General features: G+C 59.0%; 1 protein-coding gene across 1 annotated transcript; it reads right to left on the bottom strand.

The window, feature by feature from the left end:
• Window positions 1-1,595: 1,595 nt before the first annotated feature.
• METRNL (meteorin like, glial cell differentiation regulator) lies at window positions 1,596-16,173 on the bottom strand. The gene is made up of 4 exons (XM_065897762.1): window positions 15,917-16,173; window positions 10,458-10,843; window positions 3,408-3,467; window positions 1,596-2,399 (listed from the first exon to the last, which is right to left on the bottom strand). Exons 1-4 carry the CDS (start codon window positions 16,075-16,077, stop codon window positions 2,077-2,079), a joined length of 930 nt encoding a protein of 309 aa, XP_065753834.1. The 5' UTR covers window positions 16,078-16,173; the 3' UTR covers window positions 1,596-2,076.
• Window positions 16,174-17,477: the final 1,304 nt, after the last annotated feature.

Below are 17,477 nucleotides of genomic sequence, written 5' to 3'. Positions count from 1 at the left end.
CTGGGCTGCTGCCGGAGTTCTGCTCGGCCAAGGAGAGGGAGCTCCACGTGCCGGCACCAGGCCCCCACCTGCAGCGCCGGACTCTCAGCGCCAGATGCCACCCTCTCCTCACCGTGTCCGACAAGCCCTGCTCTTCCTCCAGACTCTCGCCAAGAGACCTCCACCCCCAGGCGCTTCCTACAAAGCTTCAGCCTCACATGGAGGGAACGCTGCTGTCCACCGGACATCAGCACGTGGGGTCAAGGTCCCGGATCCTCCTGGGGCAAATCCCCGCATCCCTGTACCGACATGAGGAGGGACACCAGCCCCGAAACCCGACAATCTGGTTCTGCAGCACCCGCGTGCCCAAGCAGCCCAGAAAACCCAAAGCACAAACCCAGGAGCGGGTCAGCTCCTCCCCCCGCCGTGGGCCTGGCACGTCCGCTGCTGTCACAGGCATCCTTTTGGCATAAAGCATCACAAGCATTGACCACAGTAGGACCTGTGCCTGTCACCAACCCTGTTGCTTCAGGTCCTCACCCTGCTTCTCGTTGTGCAGGTATTGAGCACCTGCTTCTTGTTGTGACCTGCAGGAGCCCACAGACCTGAGCCAGCGCACACCTGAGGCAGGGCATGCCAGAGTTGGTGCACACCTGAGCTGGTACATGCCTGAGCCGGGGCACATCTATGTCAGCTCACACCTGAGCCAGCATACAGTCCCTCCCCATGGTGTACCTGACTTTTCGGTGCAGTTGGCTTGGTGTTCACTGACCGGTGTCAGCCTCTCCCAGGTCTGTTCATCTCAGCAGCTGCCTGGGAGGAATCGCAGGCTCAGGTCTGATTACATGACACCCCAGCAACACCTGTACTGGGATGAACAGTGTCTCCCAAAATTCCTATCTATCCAGGACCTGTGAATGTGAACTTATTTGGAAACGGGGTCTTTGCAGGCGTGATTAAGATGAGGTCTTACTGGATCACGGTGGGCCTCGATCCAGTGATTGGTGGATGTGAGAGAGAGGTGGGAAATGTGGACAGACACTCAGAGAGAAGAAAGCCAAAGGACGGCAGGGACTGTGATGTGTCCACAGGCCGAGGACCAAGGACTGTTGGCAACACCAGAACCTGGAAGAGACAAGGAAGGGTCTCCACCTGGAGCTTTTGGAGGGAGCACGGCCCTTGATTTTGGACTTCTGGTCTCCAGAACCATGAGAGAATAAGTGTCTGTTGTTTAAGCTCCTGGGTTGTGGTCATTTGTTCCAGCAGCTGCAGGACACTGACTCATCCTTGAGGATATGGGGCCCAGCTCAGGCCCTGGGTATCTAGACACTTGCCCTGGGCTCGGGCATTTGGGGAAAACTGAGGTCGAAGGGCAAGATCTAGGTTAACAGGAAGGAGGAGGGCAGATGCTGAAGGGGATGGGGGTGGTCCACCAGGAACGCGGGGGGTACCTCCGGTAGAGGCCGAGCGTGGGGGTAACAGGCTCACTTATAGTTGGGCCCAGTGTGAAAGGTCCCTAACGCCAGGGCCGTGGGGCTCCCTTGGAGAAGCCCTGACATGGGCCCCTAGGTAAGTGCCACACACCACTGACCAGGGCCGAAGACAGACGTGCCATTGATCCATCAGAGGCTGGTGTTTATTCCCTGGAATGGAAACAGCCTGCAGCCCCAAAATGACCATGGCTGGCAAAGTTCATTCTTTAAAAAGCAAAAACAGAATGAAAAAACCATAGGTATTTGGCCCCATAAATTTCCATCATAAGAAACAACTTTGAGTGGTACCCAAGCCTGGTGTCGGGTATCGGCTGTGGGCCACGGCCCTCACACTTCGCCCAACACACCAGCCAAATGCAGTGACTGCAGATGCTCAGAAAACAGTACGGAACGGCACATGAAGGCATTTTACGACACAGGAGTTTGCTTCCTATGAACATTTCTTTTTTAAAAAAAATATAATAACTTAGTTGGCATGTTACAGCATCTCCAGTCAATCCATCAGGGAGTCCTTGGCCAGAACCAGCGTGTACCTCCCCAGCTGGAGCGCCAGGCACCCACCCCAGTGTGCATATCCATCGCTGCGGCAGCGGTCACCCAGAAGTCACTCTGTGCCTATCTCGCAGGGGTTCAGCCCCCTCTCCTCAGCGTCCCTGTACATCCTTTGGAAATCCTTGAAGCGCGGGGCACAGCCGAGCCAGGCCTCCCCAAAGTGCATGTGGCCGGTGAAGAGAAACTCACCGTGCCCAGGCCGGACGCCGCACTCCAGCAGCGTGGAGACGCGCCCCCGCCAGCCGCCACCCTCACCCTCTGGGGCCGGCCGGAAGACCCTGCTCTTCTGCCGGTAGAGCCGGCTCACGTGCAGGTGGATGGCTGATTCTTGCTGCGCCGGCTCATGGGTGACATCCTGGATGGAGCCTCGGACGACTGCAGAGGAAGGAGACGGGGGGAGGGTCAGTGGTCAGCGGGGTGCTCACCAAGCAGACAGCACGCACCAACCTCCCACCCCCAGCAGCAGAACCGGGAGCTGACCCTGAACTCTGCCTTCCAGAAATTTTCACTAAAAACCACAATCCACACACAAGATGTTGCCTAGGGGTCGTCCCCGCCACTCACACCGTCTTGGGCAGAGATGCTTTTCTACCAAGGGCCAGCCACAGAAGTGGAGAAAAATAGAAGATATGAATCACGTTGTGCACCAAGTTTTCAAGTTAAAACAAGAAAAGTCACTGCAGTTAATACTCAAGATCTGCCACGGTTCCGTATCAAGGTCAGACAGAAACGGTGAAGCTTACAGGGGAGGAAGGTGATGGGAAGGAGAAGGGTGGAGAAGGGCAGAGCAGGCACAAGTTCAGGGACACCGCCCGGCCCCAGATCCCCTCTGTGCAGGGCCAGCGAGAAGAAAGGGTTGTACTTCCACCACCCAACTGCCCTGGGAGCCTGGGGGGTCTCAGAGCCAGGTCCCACTGGGCCGGCTCCATCGAACTCACCCTGAATGCTGCCACCCTTAACTCGAGAGCGTTTGTGCCAACCTCACAAGCAGGCGGCTGAGTCCCTGATCCCGACCCTGGCCCCACCAGGGCCTCCAATGCCTGCGGTGGTGCCTACAGGGGACCTGGAGGCAGGCAGGGCACTGAGGAGAGGCTAGAGCCAGGACTTAGACTCACACGCCAAGTAGGAAAATGCTCAGTATCAGCTCGAATAGGAATTCCCACCTTAAATAGGAATTCCCAGCTCTCTCCCCGCCCTGCACACAGGTCCCTTCTCGGGCTGGGGTCACCCTAAGGAGCAGAAAGGAAGGCCTTTTCCTGTGACTGCAATCAGTGATGCAGATCCTCAGAAAACAAGAGGGGCCAAGCCCACGACCTTCAGGAGAGTCTCCTCCCGCCAGAGGGTTTAGTTCCCCCACGTGGCGGAAACCGCCAACACACTCACCGAAGTCACTGGTACAGACAGCCAAGAGCACCTCAGTGTGGCTGCAAGGGCGGCACGGGGCTGTGGGGAGAGAATATCGTCAGGCGGGGCCAGTGCATGAACATGGGACCCTCCCGCCCACGGCATATAGACAACACGACATCTTATAAGTCCTCTGACGTCGGGAGCAACTGTCCAGGCCCCGCACCTCTGAAACCAGGGTGCCAAGAGCAGGCGGGGCCTCGACCAAGGCTGCACGGATGGGGAAACGTCTCCAGGGGCCCCAGGCTCACCTGGGCCACCTGCAATGGCGTGAAAACGGAGGGAAAGTGCGGTTTTGCGTTCGATCACACTTAGCTTATTACTGTAGTCGTGCCGGGCAAACAACCCCTGGGCTCATGTGTAAATGGCTCTTTGGCGCCAAAACCAACCCGGGCTGATCTGAGGCCACATCCCTGACACCAGCCTGTCCGAGAGCCTCACTCAGCCTCTGTGGCCAGGCCCCCAAATGCCAGGGCCTCCCACTCCCACTGCCTGCCCCCACGGTCCCATCTGCCACCAGGATTCCACAGGGGTCAAGGCACTGCCCAGAAGGACCAGGTGACCCTGCTAAAGGCACTGGTGGGCATGAGGGGCACGTCCACCTGCTTCAGCTGTGGGGTCCTCGTCTAACCAACAGGACCAGGTGGTCACCTCCAAACACCTCCAGACACCTTTCACAGCAAGCCCAGTTCACAGGATCCCCTCTGAGACTCCCCAGACCTGGATGGGGGCTGATTACTCCAGACAAACTAGTCCTTCTTGGTGGACCTCTGCCCCCCGGTACAGCTCTCACCCCACCCTTCACCTACTGCCTCAGACTGGCGTAAGGCCTCCAGAAGGGCTGGGGGGAGACAGAAACCTCGAGGCTCTGGGGACTCCCCAGGACTGTGGCACTCCTAACTCAGTGGATTTGGGGAGACACAAGTTTATTATTTGGCTCTGATGTTGCACGTTTCCTCACCTATTTCTAGTTTCTAGGGTTGGGCCCAAATTCCCTAACAACAGAAATGTTAGGCGTGAACTCTCACTAGGACAAGTTGCCCTCTGCCTTTTCATGTTCTGAAGGCCCCGCAAAGTCCCCAGGATTGGCACTCGCTGGGCCTGGATGAACCTACAACTGTCAGCACACCTGGCCAGCTGCCCTCGAAGCCCCTGAACCGGGCTGAGTTGTCACCTGCCCAGGGGCTGCAGTGACTCAGGGGCCCTCGAGGAGACAGGGAGATGCACAGGGAACAGGAGGGGCCTCCGGGACCTGGAATATGTGTGGGGGCAAAGAGACCCTGGAGTCTCTGGTGTCCTGGGACCCCTCAGGGATGGACATGAGCATCCGGAGCACCAGCTCTCCCCTCCTGCCCCCAGGCGGGGGTAGACGTACATGTCCCAGTCTAGTCCAGCGAGTGCATGACTCACGGGCGCTTCTGTTAAGTTATCAGGAAAAAGGAGAAGCCGCAGAACAGGAACGGCCTGTCGGATGCCGCTGGAGCATCTGAGAGCACGGAGCACCTCCCTCCCCAGCTCCAAATCCGGAGCCTTCTGCCCACCTGCGGCTTTTTGTCACGAGTGTGGACCCCCAGCCTCAAGGCCTTTCGTAAGAAAGAGGGTGGCCAACCGGGAGTCCCCCACCTCTAACCCGCTGGGGGCCTGCTGCCCACGCTGGGCCTGACAGAGACCCCAGAGTGAAGAAAAGGGGGAGCACAGCCCTGCAGACATCGGGGAGCCTCACATCCCACAAGAGGCGGTGTTTTATTCCAGCCTGCGTGCTGAGGGGCCCGCGGCAGTGGGGAGACTTCCCGTCCTGGCGGCTCCCCCAGTGCCCACCGGGTCAGAGGCCCCCGCCTGGGGCCTCGGAACCAGGCCATGCGAACTCCAAGCGCGGGTGAACAGGAGGCAAGGTCCACACAAGCTCTTGAGAAGCTGAGACAGGCCCAGGCCACAAACCGCGGTCGAAACCCAGGCCTGGGTGCGTATGATCACCAAGCCCTGGAGCCTCGAGCTCTCTGTGGGTTGTAGGCCCCGGGACCTCAGCTGACCACTGGGGAGAAAGGTGGCGTGAGCTTGTCCTGGGCTCCCTGCCCTGACTCGCGCCCAGTCCCACGCAGGATGTATGAGGACCCCGGTGGGCCTGGGGGCAGGCGGTCAGCAGCCTGCCGACCCTCCCACCCAAAGCTTCAGCGAGCCCGTGCCGTTGACAGCTGAGCTAACAAAGCCCCCCACAAGACTCTCTTATGACTCTGAGCTTTATGAAGTGTAGGCACCTTTGTGGAGAATCCAGGCTGTGGACGCCAAGAGGAGCAATCTGGAAACAATTATTAATCGGAGTTAGGCTCGTGGAGGCCGAGTGGAATGCGCTGGTTTCTGACACATCGAATCTTGTTTCCTTGTGGGGAAGATGGGGAGGGGGCGGCCCAGGGGCCGGGTGGAATTCTGGCCTGTGGTTCTTGGAAAGGGGAGGGCTGGGATGTGGACGTCGGGAAGATTACTCTGGAATATGCATAAAATGAACTGAATGAAGTAGAAAAAAACAGGGTCAGGGAGACCAGCCGGGGGCTGCAGCAGGGATGCAGGTGAGAGCGGCAGGTACAGGTGGGGAGGGCGGCACCCCTCTGTCAGGCCCTGGGTAGCCCGATGCCCAGGAGAAGTTTGTAGATGGTGGGATGCTGGTCTGGCGGGTGAGACTGCCCAGGGAAGGATGACTGGGGTGGACACGATGTGTGAGACACCCTCTGGGGTCTTCAGTGCAGCCGCGACAGGTGGTGAATGAAGCATTTTAACAGGGAGGGGAGGAAAGGGAGCAACGCTGCCAGAACGTGAGCAGTATTCGCTGAGCAGAGAGCCTCCTCTGATCGTCATGACAACCCTGCACTCACCTCAACTCCAGGCCACAGGCTGACATCGCCCCAGAGGACCCTGTGGGACCTGGCCGGGGCTGGTCGCCACCTGTGAAACCCCATCTCTCACGTGCGGGCACAGGGAAAGCTTAGCCTCACCAGCTATCTCGCCCGCACCCACTCTCTTCCCTCCCTCTTCCTGGTGAGGAAGCCAGAGGAGTCACACCTTCCACCCCCAGAGTCCAGAGCTGGGTAAGATGAAAAGTAATTTTACAGTGATTACAGGGGCTGGAAAAGCACTGGTGCAGGAATCTAAACGAACCTTAGGGAAAAAATTAAGTTCTCTCCTATACTGTTTCCAGGAAATAACGAAGTGTTTTCACTTCTTAACGTTGCTGTTTATGCCCCACGGCCCATCAAGCCCGCCCCTAAACTCTAAGGTGCCCAAGTGGGATCCCAGCAGGGGTCTGCGCCTCCCAGGCCCCCCAAAGGGATCATTCGCCCCTGGCTCATCAACAGAGCGGTTTCAAAGGGGATGGCGAGATGAAGCACGTCAGAAACTGTGGGACCCAGGCCACCCCACCCGGCGCCCACGAGCAGCGATGGGAGTCACTTCTGGGCCTTCACGGCCGGCACAGGGGCAAGTCCTCTTGCCCCCACACCCCTCCGGCTGTGGGTCTAAAACACCACTGTCCCCCCCGCCACCTCACCTGCACGCCGGGGGCCTGCTCTGGGTGGGCATCGCACAGAGCCCAAACCCCAGAGTGTGGATGTGGCCAAGCCTGTGAGCCCCTGCTTCTCAGCCCCTAAATAGTAAAAGAACATGCTGGAATCCAGGGCCCCCTTGAGCTGCCCCAGGAGAACCACAGAGACGGGGTCTGCATCTGTCCCCTAGAACCAGACCGAGTAACACCCCCGCCCTCCCTCTTTGGCCACCCTAACGCGTCCCCCAGCCCACTGGGCAATGGGGGTCCTGGTGGTGCCTGTTTCCCCAAGTGTGCTGGGACCCTGGGGAGGATGGTCCAGACAGCCTGGCCAGGTCCACAGTGAGGCTTCAGCACACAGTCCAGGTGTGGCCTGGAGCTTCTTCCACTAGTGAATTGCATCTGGCCACTTGCCTGCCTTTTGTATCCTGCCAGACTTTTCCAGCGCCAGAGGAAGGAGTGCCGGGTTACTCAGGTGCCTGGCGAGGCCCTCAGAGGAGGGGGAGGGCGGGGGAGCAGGTCCTCCCCTTCCTGCCACGTGGCAGCCAAATCCCGAGTCCCCAGGGGGCTGAAGTCCCACTGCCACCCACCTGCCCCTCTGTATCTGCCTGCCTCTCCGTCCTGGCCTCTTCTTGGCTGTTGGTGAGTCCCAGTCCATACGAGGAAGCCGATTATGCAACACGATGGACACGAGGCTGACATGCTCACCATAAACACTCCCTGTGGAACCACCCAGAGCTGCGGCAGGTGAGCAAGGCTCATGCACACCTCTCCCTCGGGATCCCAGCCCGCGGTGCCTCTTTAATTTCGTATCAGCACAACCTGGAACTCGGGATTCATCAGCGAGGGAAAAGGCTCATCCACCTCCCCAGCAGGTCAGGTCACGGGCATGTGCTCACCTCCACGGCACACACACTGGGGCTTCGGCTCCACTGGTGTCTCCCCGCTGCAGCCAGGGCCAGACAGGAGAGCGCTGCCATGTGACAGCCCGCCTGGTCCGGGGGAGGTCACTGATGCCAGATGGCCGGCACCAGCATTCCACATTACGTACCCATTCCTTTGGCATTAAAAGCTTAGGGGCCCATCCCTGGGGAGAAGGGATGCACCGGCCTCCCTGATCCCTGCTGCCCTTGTCTCCTTCAGGACAGAGAAGTGCTGGGTCTGCAGCTCCCACACCCTAGGAGCCTTTTGCATCCCCATCTCAAGTTCTGACAGTCACTGTATCTGTGCTGCCCCAGGCCAGCGCCCCGGCCACTGGGCAGATGGACAATCACACCCCACCATCCTCAGGGTCTCCGGCATCCCCGTGAGCCCCAGATTTAAAGGGGCACCCCAGGGACAGGCAGGCGTATGTCTGGGGGATCAAGGGCACCCCAGCAGCCCAACGTCCAGCCACAGCCACGTGTCCTGTGTGGTGCCCCGGCCAGATGACCCACCCCATCACACGGGGCCTTCTCCCTGTGACCCCACGGGCCTCTCCCAAACCCACTCACTGCCCTAGCCTGGAAACGTAGACCTGGGGTCTGGGGGAGCACAGACCCTGCCCCCAGGGAGGGGGAAAGAAACAAAGTCTCAGGTCCCTAGGGCTGAGCCACAGGCTCTGAGTCACCCCGGGTCGTGACCCCACTGTGGATTTTCCACCAGAGACGCCGGTCTGTGCCAACGGGAGCACTCAGGGGTCAGCACGGAAAGCACCTTATGCCGTGGCCTCCAAGAACCTGGTGGGGGCCTCACAGCAAAGTGGAACAAAGCTCCAGCGGGACAGAGCATGTGACCAGCAGCCGAATGGCCTCAACCCGTCAACATTTTAATCAGTAAAAGGAATGTCAGCAAGTCCCTAATATCTGCCCCATCAGCCAACTCTCACCGTGGCCAGAGACATCGAATTTGGTGACCGGGTTTCTCCAGATTTTGTTTTTATTGCGAGTTTATCTCTAGCGTCCCCCCACCACCCCCGCCAACGATCACTCGCTGGTGATCAAGATAAAGGCTGTTGTGGTTAAAGTTTTATTCAAGTCCTGGGGTTTATAGCAGCTTTCAGCATTCCTGATGGGGTCCTACCCAGGCAGGCACAGGGGCGGGGGGGAGGGGTCCTACCTGGGCAGTCATACGCTGAAGCTCTATAACAGACCAGTTTAGTTTGAGAGAGATTTAAGGTTTTGAAAACTCATCTGAGCCAAGAACACAGAACAATAAAATGTAGATTCCCACTCAGGAGAAAGTCTGCATTTCAAATCCTAGTAGGTCTGGTTTTTTCCAATGGAAGATTTTGTTCGCTAAATTATATTATTTGTGGGGGCTGGCCTAGCCCTCAAACCAGGTGTTTCCACCTCAGCACTGCTGACACTTGGGGATAAGTCACTCTTCGTGTTGGGGTGTCCTGTGCTGATGCCTGGGGCCAGGTCATTCTCTGTGGTGGGGCTGCCCTATGCACTATGGGGTGTGGGCAGCATCCCTGCCTCGCCTCCAACACTCGATGCCATAGCGCCCCCCACTGACCATCATCCTGGCTGGTCACCGCAGGAACAGCCTTCCTGGAACCTGCCCCCACCATGACCCAAGCTCACACCTTCCCCTTGGGAGGCATCTTCCTACCAACTAGTTTTGGAATTGAAGCAGATGGTGCATCTGAGCCCCGCTGACCCCCGCCCCATGCGCTCGGACCCCACGAGGTCATCTGTGCCTTGAAGCAACGGTTGCACCTGGCCTGGCTGTCCCTATCTAAAAGACAGGACCCTGAGTTTCCCCCGTGTGAGAGCTCTCGGGGCCACATACACTTCTCTCTGCCCACAGAACTTTCCAGAGACCAACACCGCCTTCCACACAGGGCCCCACAAAGCTGTCTGCTGGCCTCAAAAAAAGGGAAGGAAAATCTAAAGCCAACTCACCGGCCCTCGGCCACCCAGAGACTCCCTCCGGTACCTCACCTGAGGTTCCCAGGTCATCAGAGCCACTCAGCTGCCCTGCATGGCATGGTGCCGGTGCCCTCACAGACACCCACAGATAAAACGGCTTGTGAACCTGGGAATGGTTCACGATTCAGGACATCCCAGCTCTGCATGGCTCTGGAACGTGAATCAGACTCAACTTCCCCCCAAAACTCAATGTTTCAGGGACTGCAGCCGACGCCAAAAACACTCAGCCAACTTGTGTGTCAGAAGAAATTCTGGGGCAGTTTGGATGGTAACAGCACCCATTTCAAATCACAGTCAAAATTGGTCCAGGGGAGAAGAGCATATTATGGGCCAGGACCGTGTCACAGCTCTGCTCTGACCCGTGGCCATCGTCCCAAGTCCAAACTGCCCACAGCACTAACGGGGCACCTGCTCCTGGGAGGGCCCCTCGGCCGCCCTCAGGCAGACCTGCCAGGCCTGAAGCACGGACTCGAGCAGCATGTTCAGGGGCTGTGCTGAGGTGGGGGTGGGAGATGATCGGGGGGTCTGGGAGACGAGAGAGGACCCCTGAGGCCACCAGCCCACCCTGGGCGTCACACTCACCTGACAGGGTGTGCAGGTCTGGCCCCGCATGCCGGCTGGTCAGCTCGTACTGGAAGCCCGTGGTCCTCCTGCTGATGTCCTGCTGGGGCGTTGCCTCCACGAACAGGCCGCCCTGCTCGAAGCTGAAGCACGGGGCCTGGCCGGGCCCGAGGTCCCCGTCCCGCACCAGCAGTTTCAGTTCTCCAGTCTTTTCCAAATAAATATTGGCCCCCGATGAGCCCCTGAGGGGCTTGATGCACAGAGTCAGGTGCCGGGAGGGCAAGAAGGTGTTGGGCCGCAGGTTCACGATGAGCGCACCGGTCGGGTACATCCACTCGACAGTGCCCGCGGAGCAGCGCAGGTACACCTGCTCTACCTCCTTCCTGTGGGCCTCGTGCGTCAGTCCGCTGTGGAGGGGGAGATTCGTCAGCCGGGAGACGCCTGCTTGGGCGTCCGAGCACCCCTCACCCACAGGCAGGCTGGCACCGTCTCCACCCTGCAGCTCAGGGCCCATCTCCAGGGAGGGGTGGCCACATGGCCTCCCCCGCCCAGTTCCTTCCAGCGCACCGGCTCCGAGCGCTCTGGTAAGCGTGGGAGCTTCTGGCTCCCAGACCCTCTCACCACCTAGACACTCTGTTGGCCTCTGAGCCCGTGTCCTTGGGAAACCCCTGAACAGGGGCAGTGATGGGTGCAGTGGAGGTGAGAACCAAGGAAAAGACGGCTCTTCCAAAAAATAAACAGGGAAACACCAGTGGGACTTTGGCACCAACCCAAGCTCCAGATAAGCAAATGAGGGCCAGGAAATGTTGGTAGATTCCCACTAAGTGTGAAGACCAAGGAGCAGATTCAGGTTACAGGAGGCACGCTGGAATGCAATGCACATATAATAAATAATACACTCCAGGGAGCAGCTTTTAAACGAACTGGGAATGTTAGTAATTTGGGGGGGGCGCTGTGTAGGTTGTTGGTGAGTTTTGTCTTCAGGATGACCGTTAGGCACAGTGTTCATATTCTCCTTAAGGTGATGCTTTGACTGCTTTTTCATTCATTTGCAAACCTGAAGACCCTGCATTGCCAGTAGTATTGTTTTCAAAGCAAACACAAATAGCATCAAAGCAAGACACAAAAGTAAAGTAAAGGTCCTCCACAGGGAGACACGGGAAGGAATTGTGGAAAAGCAAAGGGAGGGGGACACAAAAGGTCGGCAGATAACCTGTCTTCCCGATGGGGACTGTTGGGGAGCCCAGTGGGTTTCACTCCTAATAAATAGCAAACAGGAAAAAATGAAGTGTGCTATGCTCTTGGGGAGGCAGGTCTTGTGTAAGTCATAACATTATGTTTTCGAGAAATTGAAACCATCAAAAACGTTCAAGTTTCCCCTACTCAAAACTGTAATGTAAATGTCAGCTTGTGGTAACGGTTACGTCATAAACACCAAGCAGCCCGGGAACTCAACGGTGACTTCAACTAAGTGTTTTATTACATGAAATTTGGTTCTGATCAGATCTCAGACAGGTTCACCCACATTCTTAGGATTTTTATGTGAAATAAACAATACTATATTCAGAGCCCTGGCCTGAGTGAGTTACCAGAAACCTTTTCTGCAGAGGAGAAAACACATAACATATGGTTTGCATTTACTGTTGGTGACTCATGCTCCAGGCCCCGAAAAGCCTCACTTTTCATGCAGCGGCCAGCTTTAGGCTAGGGATGCACAGTCACCCTGCAGACCACATCAGAAGGAGGTGTCAAGGAGGTGGACTCCCTCCTCACTCCACTCCCCACCCCCAAGGCCCTGGGTCATAAGCAGCCTGGCCTCAGATGCCTAGCAGGGCTGCACACACAGAACAGACTTACAACTTACAGTCACATAAAACTCACACAAGCTCATCTGACACATAGGAAGGGATGGGCATAATTATAGTGCTGGGTGACAAAATTAGACTAAATGGTGTGTGGTTGCCACAGATGACTATAATCAGCTCTGCGCTTACGCAGCCAAACAAACTTTATCACAGTGTCCCTCCTCTCCTGGCTCCAGCCTTGAGGGGCAGCTGGACACTTGCGCCATGCCCAGACACCAATCCTCAACTCTCTCTCCCACAAAAACCACCGCTTCCAAGGCTTCGCTTCCCTCTTGGTGGGAGGAGGGGGACCTAGGGGTTTAGGGAGTAGAGACCTCACACCAGAGGCTGCGCGTGCCTCTCACGAGGTTGCCTTAACCCCAACAGTGGAGGGTGAAATGGGGAGGCCCACCCTCCACCCGCGTCTTGGCAGGGGCAGAGGGGGCCCTCGTGGGGACAGATGGCCAGCCCATGCTGCCCAGGGGGAGGCGGACCCGAGGCTGGGGGCTGCCCATCCACCAGCCTGCGTACATGACCACGTGCATCCATTTACTCACAAGTCACTCGCCTAAAAGGGGACTAGGAACAAAACGACAGTGGACACGTGAGAAATAAAGCGCCCAACCCTTCACCCTCTAACAGGTCCAGCCCGTCCCCGGAGCCTGCACGGGCCCTGCTCTGCCTCTTCTCTCTCATTCTGCTAAAACATCAGGACCAACAAGACTCTCACTAAGCGCCCAACACAGGAGTGTCCACACTCTCATCAGAGCAAGAGCTCCATTCAGACAGACATCTGCTCAGCAAAAGTGCTGGAAATGCAAAAACACACCACATCAGTAATGGTCACTGATGATGGTATCTTACAATCTTCACATGACATGCAGGTGACATCCTAACTAAGAAAATGAAATAACTGCTTTCTGATGTTATGACAGAGCTACAGGATGCAGAAAAAAAAACTGTGGTTCTATTCAACCTTAGGAAACTGAGAAGACTGATTTAATCTTGGATTATTTAAACTGAATTAATGCATTAAAAAAGAGTCCGCAAGTGTCACCACCCCCCCCCCCCCCCGAGGAGGGCACACCTGTGGAGCACCTTTATGGTAAAGATGGCAAATTCCAAGTCGCTATGGGGACTATCTGACAGGGTCGGTGTGGTGGCAGCAGAGCCCACACCACTCACAACCATAGCCTGGCTCAAACCCTGAGTCACCAGAAGGAAGTGATGGTCTCTTTTTGACTGAAGTCAGGAAGAGCTTCTGATCAAGGGCGAAACCAATAGGCTCTCCTGCCTGGAGTTACTTTTCATTTCCCCACCTTGCTGGAGAGATAGCCCAGGTGTGACATAACCGGCAATGCCCAGCCCATCGCAGTAGGAAAGTTCACGGTCCACCTTTATGACCAGGGCCTAATAAAGATAGGGCACGTCCTGCCCCTGCACAGGGAGAGGGATTTCAAAACCTTCTACTTAATTGCTTGGAAACACCCAGAAACACATTAGGCCTGTCAAATGTGAGTGGCCAGTGTCATAAAAAACAAATCCCTTCCTATCAGGGGATCAGAATCCACCCGGCACATCAGGGTTTGCACCACCCTGTGCTGTCCTTAGAAGGGCTCATAAAAAGTCGTAAATGCTATAGAGTCAGCAGGCAAACCAGCACACCCGAGTAAGAATCTGTCAGCTGATTTGTGAAAAAAAAAATGATAACTGGGGGCAGCAATTACAATGCAAGGGGGGCTTACGCTCCAGGAATGTGACCTGGCCCTGTCTCTACTCCAGATCCCGCCCACAGCTCCTACAGCTACTGCAGCCGCCCTTGGCCGGGTTCTGCCTTTGGGTTGAGTGGAGGACACTGGAGGGTGTCCAAGTCCAGGGGTCCATTAGCAATGACGGAGGGAGAGGGGCCGCAGGTAAGTGGCCCTTCTTCTCCCAGTAGATAAGAGGATGCACAGGAACAGGAAGGTGAAGGGATTCCTCTACCCACTGCAAACACCTGCGTGGTCCAGGAGCAGGTTGGCCCCCTGGCCAGTCCTCGCTCACAGCTCCCTCTGGGCTCCAGGGGAGGCATCCTCTTCCAGGCACATGGTCCTCCAAGAATGTGAAAAGGATGTCAGCTCCTCCTCTGGAAACTCAAGCTCATAGGGTGGGACTGGGTTTCTGTTTTTGATCTGCTGAAGCAGGACACCCCAAGGCCTCAGTTTGGGGATGCACTGATTCATCCAGCAGAGGCTGCAAAGCAGGGAGTTTAATTACCAGCGAGGGAGAGAGGGCAGCCCCAGAAGAGTGTGTCAGAGTCAGAGGCTCCCCGCCAGCTCTGTGCTGGCGCCAGCATTCTCCAGGCCAACCCTCCCCCAGAGCTCCGATCTGCCACTCAGGGCTCCAGTCTCAGCTCTACCACCCCTGCTGTGGTGTGAGCTGGGAGAACTTCTGCAGCAGGGAGGGTGGGCAACACCAGCCCAAGCTCAGGAGCCCAGGACCTTCACTCTAGAAGGCTGGGAAGCGGAGAGAAGGGAGCAGGGTAATTGCCGGTTTCCACAGAGAACTGGATCTGTACGTATCCAAGAGGACCAGCAACGGCCCTGCTGACGCAGAACCCAGCACAGTGGCACAACCCTTACCTTCTCGGAAAAAACTGTCTTCACTCAAAATAACCCCGTGACACCCCACAGCATGAGGTGTCTGCCAGCGGGAGTCTTCCCATCAGAAGTCAGGGACTTAGGGGCCCTGCATGGTGGGACACAGGGACACACCCAGATCTAAGGGCAGCCCCGGCCCATAGCGTTTTCGGAGAAGAAGACGCTAGTATCTCCCTCTGCGAACTCCTGAATCAGCAACTGCGGAAGCCCAAGCAGTCTTCTCCGACAGCGAGGTGCCTGGCTCGGGGCCGGCGCCCTGGCGGACGGAGGTTCTCTGCGCCCTCACCCCCACCCCCGCCCACGCTTGTGACTTGCCTGTCACACTGCAGTTTTTTTAAAAAGTCCTCGGCTGCCTGCCTTGGCAGAGGGCGTGAAGGGGGGTCGCAGAGCCCAGCGCGCGCTGCCAAGGGCGGCCTGACCTTCACGGGCCGGGGCGGGGGGCTCCGCCAGTCCCCGAACTCGCCCCGCGCAAGGTGCCCGCCCGCGGGTCTCCGCCCGCACCGACGTGGTCAGTGCGCGGTTAGCGCCAGGGCCCCCGCTCCGACCACCGGAGCCGCCGCTCCCTCCTGCGGACCCGTCCGTCCCTTCCCGCTCGGCCCTGAGCGCAGGCCCGGCTCCTCCCGGCCCGGGGTGCGCAACTCCTCGCCGAGGGCAGAGCCCGGGAAGGGCCAGAAGGCCGACCCCCGCCTGCCCCCAGTGAGGGGTCGCGGGGTCCGGGCTGCGGCTCTCGGGGAACCAAGTGGGGAGCGGCGCGGTCCGGCGCGGGGCGAGCGGGCTGCTGGAGCCGACTGACACCACCGCGCTGCAGGCGCGCCTCCCCCTGGGCGTCCGCCGGGCCAGGGGACCGGGACGCCGCGGGCTCTTTTGTTCTAAAACCGGGGGCGGGGGAGGGCGGGGACGGCACTCAGCCTGGAGAGCGGGTCCCCGAGCCCCCGCGCGCTCGGCCCGCGGGGAGGGGAGTGGACCCAAGGGCTGGGGTCGCGCCGCGCGAACTCACCTCCCCTTCCAGCTGCACAAGTCGCTCGAGTACTGCGCGCCCGCGCCGCCCAGCAACACGGCCAGCAGCAGCAGCAGCGGCGGCGGCCCAGGGCCCGGGGCGGGGGGCCTCGGCCACAGCTGCCCCGTGCGCCCCCCGGCCGCCCGCGCCGCGCCCCGCATGCTCTGGCTCCTGCTCGGCCGCCGGCCCCGCGTCCGCGCCCACCGAGCAGACCCTCGACCCGGCGCTGCCAAGCGGCCGGGCTTCGAGTCCAGGCGGTCAGGTCGTGCGCCCCCCGCGCCCCCAGGGCGGCTGCCCGCCCATCCCCGCCGGAGCCGGGGCCGCCCGAGCCCCTGGAGCCGCTGGAGCCGGGCGCTGACCTACGCGCCCGCCGCCGCCGCCTGAGCCTCTGAAGTCTGCAAGTCCGCGGTCCCGGTCGCTGCTCAGCTGGGGGGCGGCGCCCGCCCGGCCGCTCCGCCCCCGCGCGCCGGAACTCCGCCCAGTGCGCCTGTGCCCCGCGCCCAGGGAGCCCGGCTGGACCCGGCGGATACCGGAGTCAGCGGCGCGGCGGGGACACTAAGCGCCGGGGGGCGTGCGGCCCGAGGGTGGGACAAGCTAGGACGCCGCGGAGAGGAGAGGGCCGCGTGAGGGACTGGGAGAAGGGTCTGGGAGAGAAGAGCCAGGCTGGAAAGTGAAGTTTCGAGCGGGAGGGGGACGGGCAGCAACGCGTCCCCAGTCTGTACGATGCGGGGGCGGGGTGGAAACCCGAGACCCCAAGTACGTGCAGACCCAGGCCGGGCGCCTGGCCAGCAGGTCCGTCCAGCAGTGGTGGTGCTGTGGCCCCATCGTGCAGACTGAGTCTGGAATGGCCTCTGGGCTGTAGCAGGGGCACCTGGCCGTGCCACTGCTGTGTGACCAGCCTGAGGCCGTCAGAGATGTTCCTGGCACCCACCCTCCACAGGATTTGAGTGTGCTTTGCGGAAGTTCAGACTCTGTCCCGTTCTGCGGCCCACGGGGGAGGGGAGGACCAACTGTGGCTGGTGATGTGGCTGACTCACTGTTGAGTGTGCGGTGGACCCTGGAACACCCATTCCACAGAAAGGCTCTGAATTTGCCTGTCGAGGCCACCGCTCCTATGCATCACTGCTGTGCTCCCTGCTGGTCCCCACCGTCCCTGCTCCAGAGTTAGTCTAGTACCCGCTTCACCAGCTTTGCTCTTGATTCTTCGTGGTGGGGACCCTCTTGTGCATTGTAGGATTTTAGCAGCATTTTGGCAGTGGCTGTCCCCCCATCCCCAGGCTTGGCAACCTGAACTGTCCCCAGATACTGCCAAATGCCCCCTGGGTGCCGAATTTCCCTGAGGTCCCTGTTCTAGTGGGACCCAGCCTGGTGCGTACAGCATGATGAGAGTGGCTGCCTTCACCAGGGGGTCACTGGGGCCCCCAGGTACCTGACATCCAGTGGGGGAGACAGGGGGACATAGGCAACCCAGAGGACACTGGCCTCTGGAAGGAGGATAAGGGTCTGCCAGGCGGAGGGAGGGAGCTGTAGCACTCCAGGCAGCCACCCCTGGGATCACAAA

Source organism: Phocoena phocoena, chromosome 19 (genome assembly GCF_963924675.1).
Source record: "Phocoena phocoena chromosome 19, mPhoPho1.1, whole genome shotgun sequence".
Classification (NCBI taxonomy): domain Eukaryota; kingdom Metazoa; phylum Chordata; class Mammalia; order Artiodactyla; family Phocoenidae; genus Phocoena; species Phocoena phocoena.
The sequence above is the reverse complement of the archived record's forward strand: the minus strand, read 5'-3'. Positions and strand labels throughout refer to the sequence as shown.

Coding starts and splice junctions, on each gene's coding strand:
- METRNL (XM_065897762.1), bottom strand. CDS start 16,077: ATGCGGGGCGCGGCGCGGGCGGCCGGGGGGCGCACGGGGCAGCTGTGG. Junction 10,844..15,916: donor TTGTGCAGCTGGAAGGGGAG/GTGAGTTCGCGC, acceptor CCCCCTCCACAG/CGGACTGACGCACGAGGCCC. Junction 2,400..3,407: donor TGTCTGTACCAGTGACTTCG/GTGAGTGTGTTG, acceptor CTTCCTCTGCAG/TCGTCCGAGGCTCCATCCAG.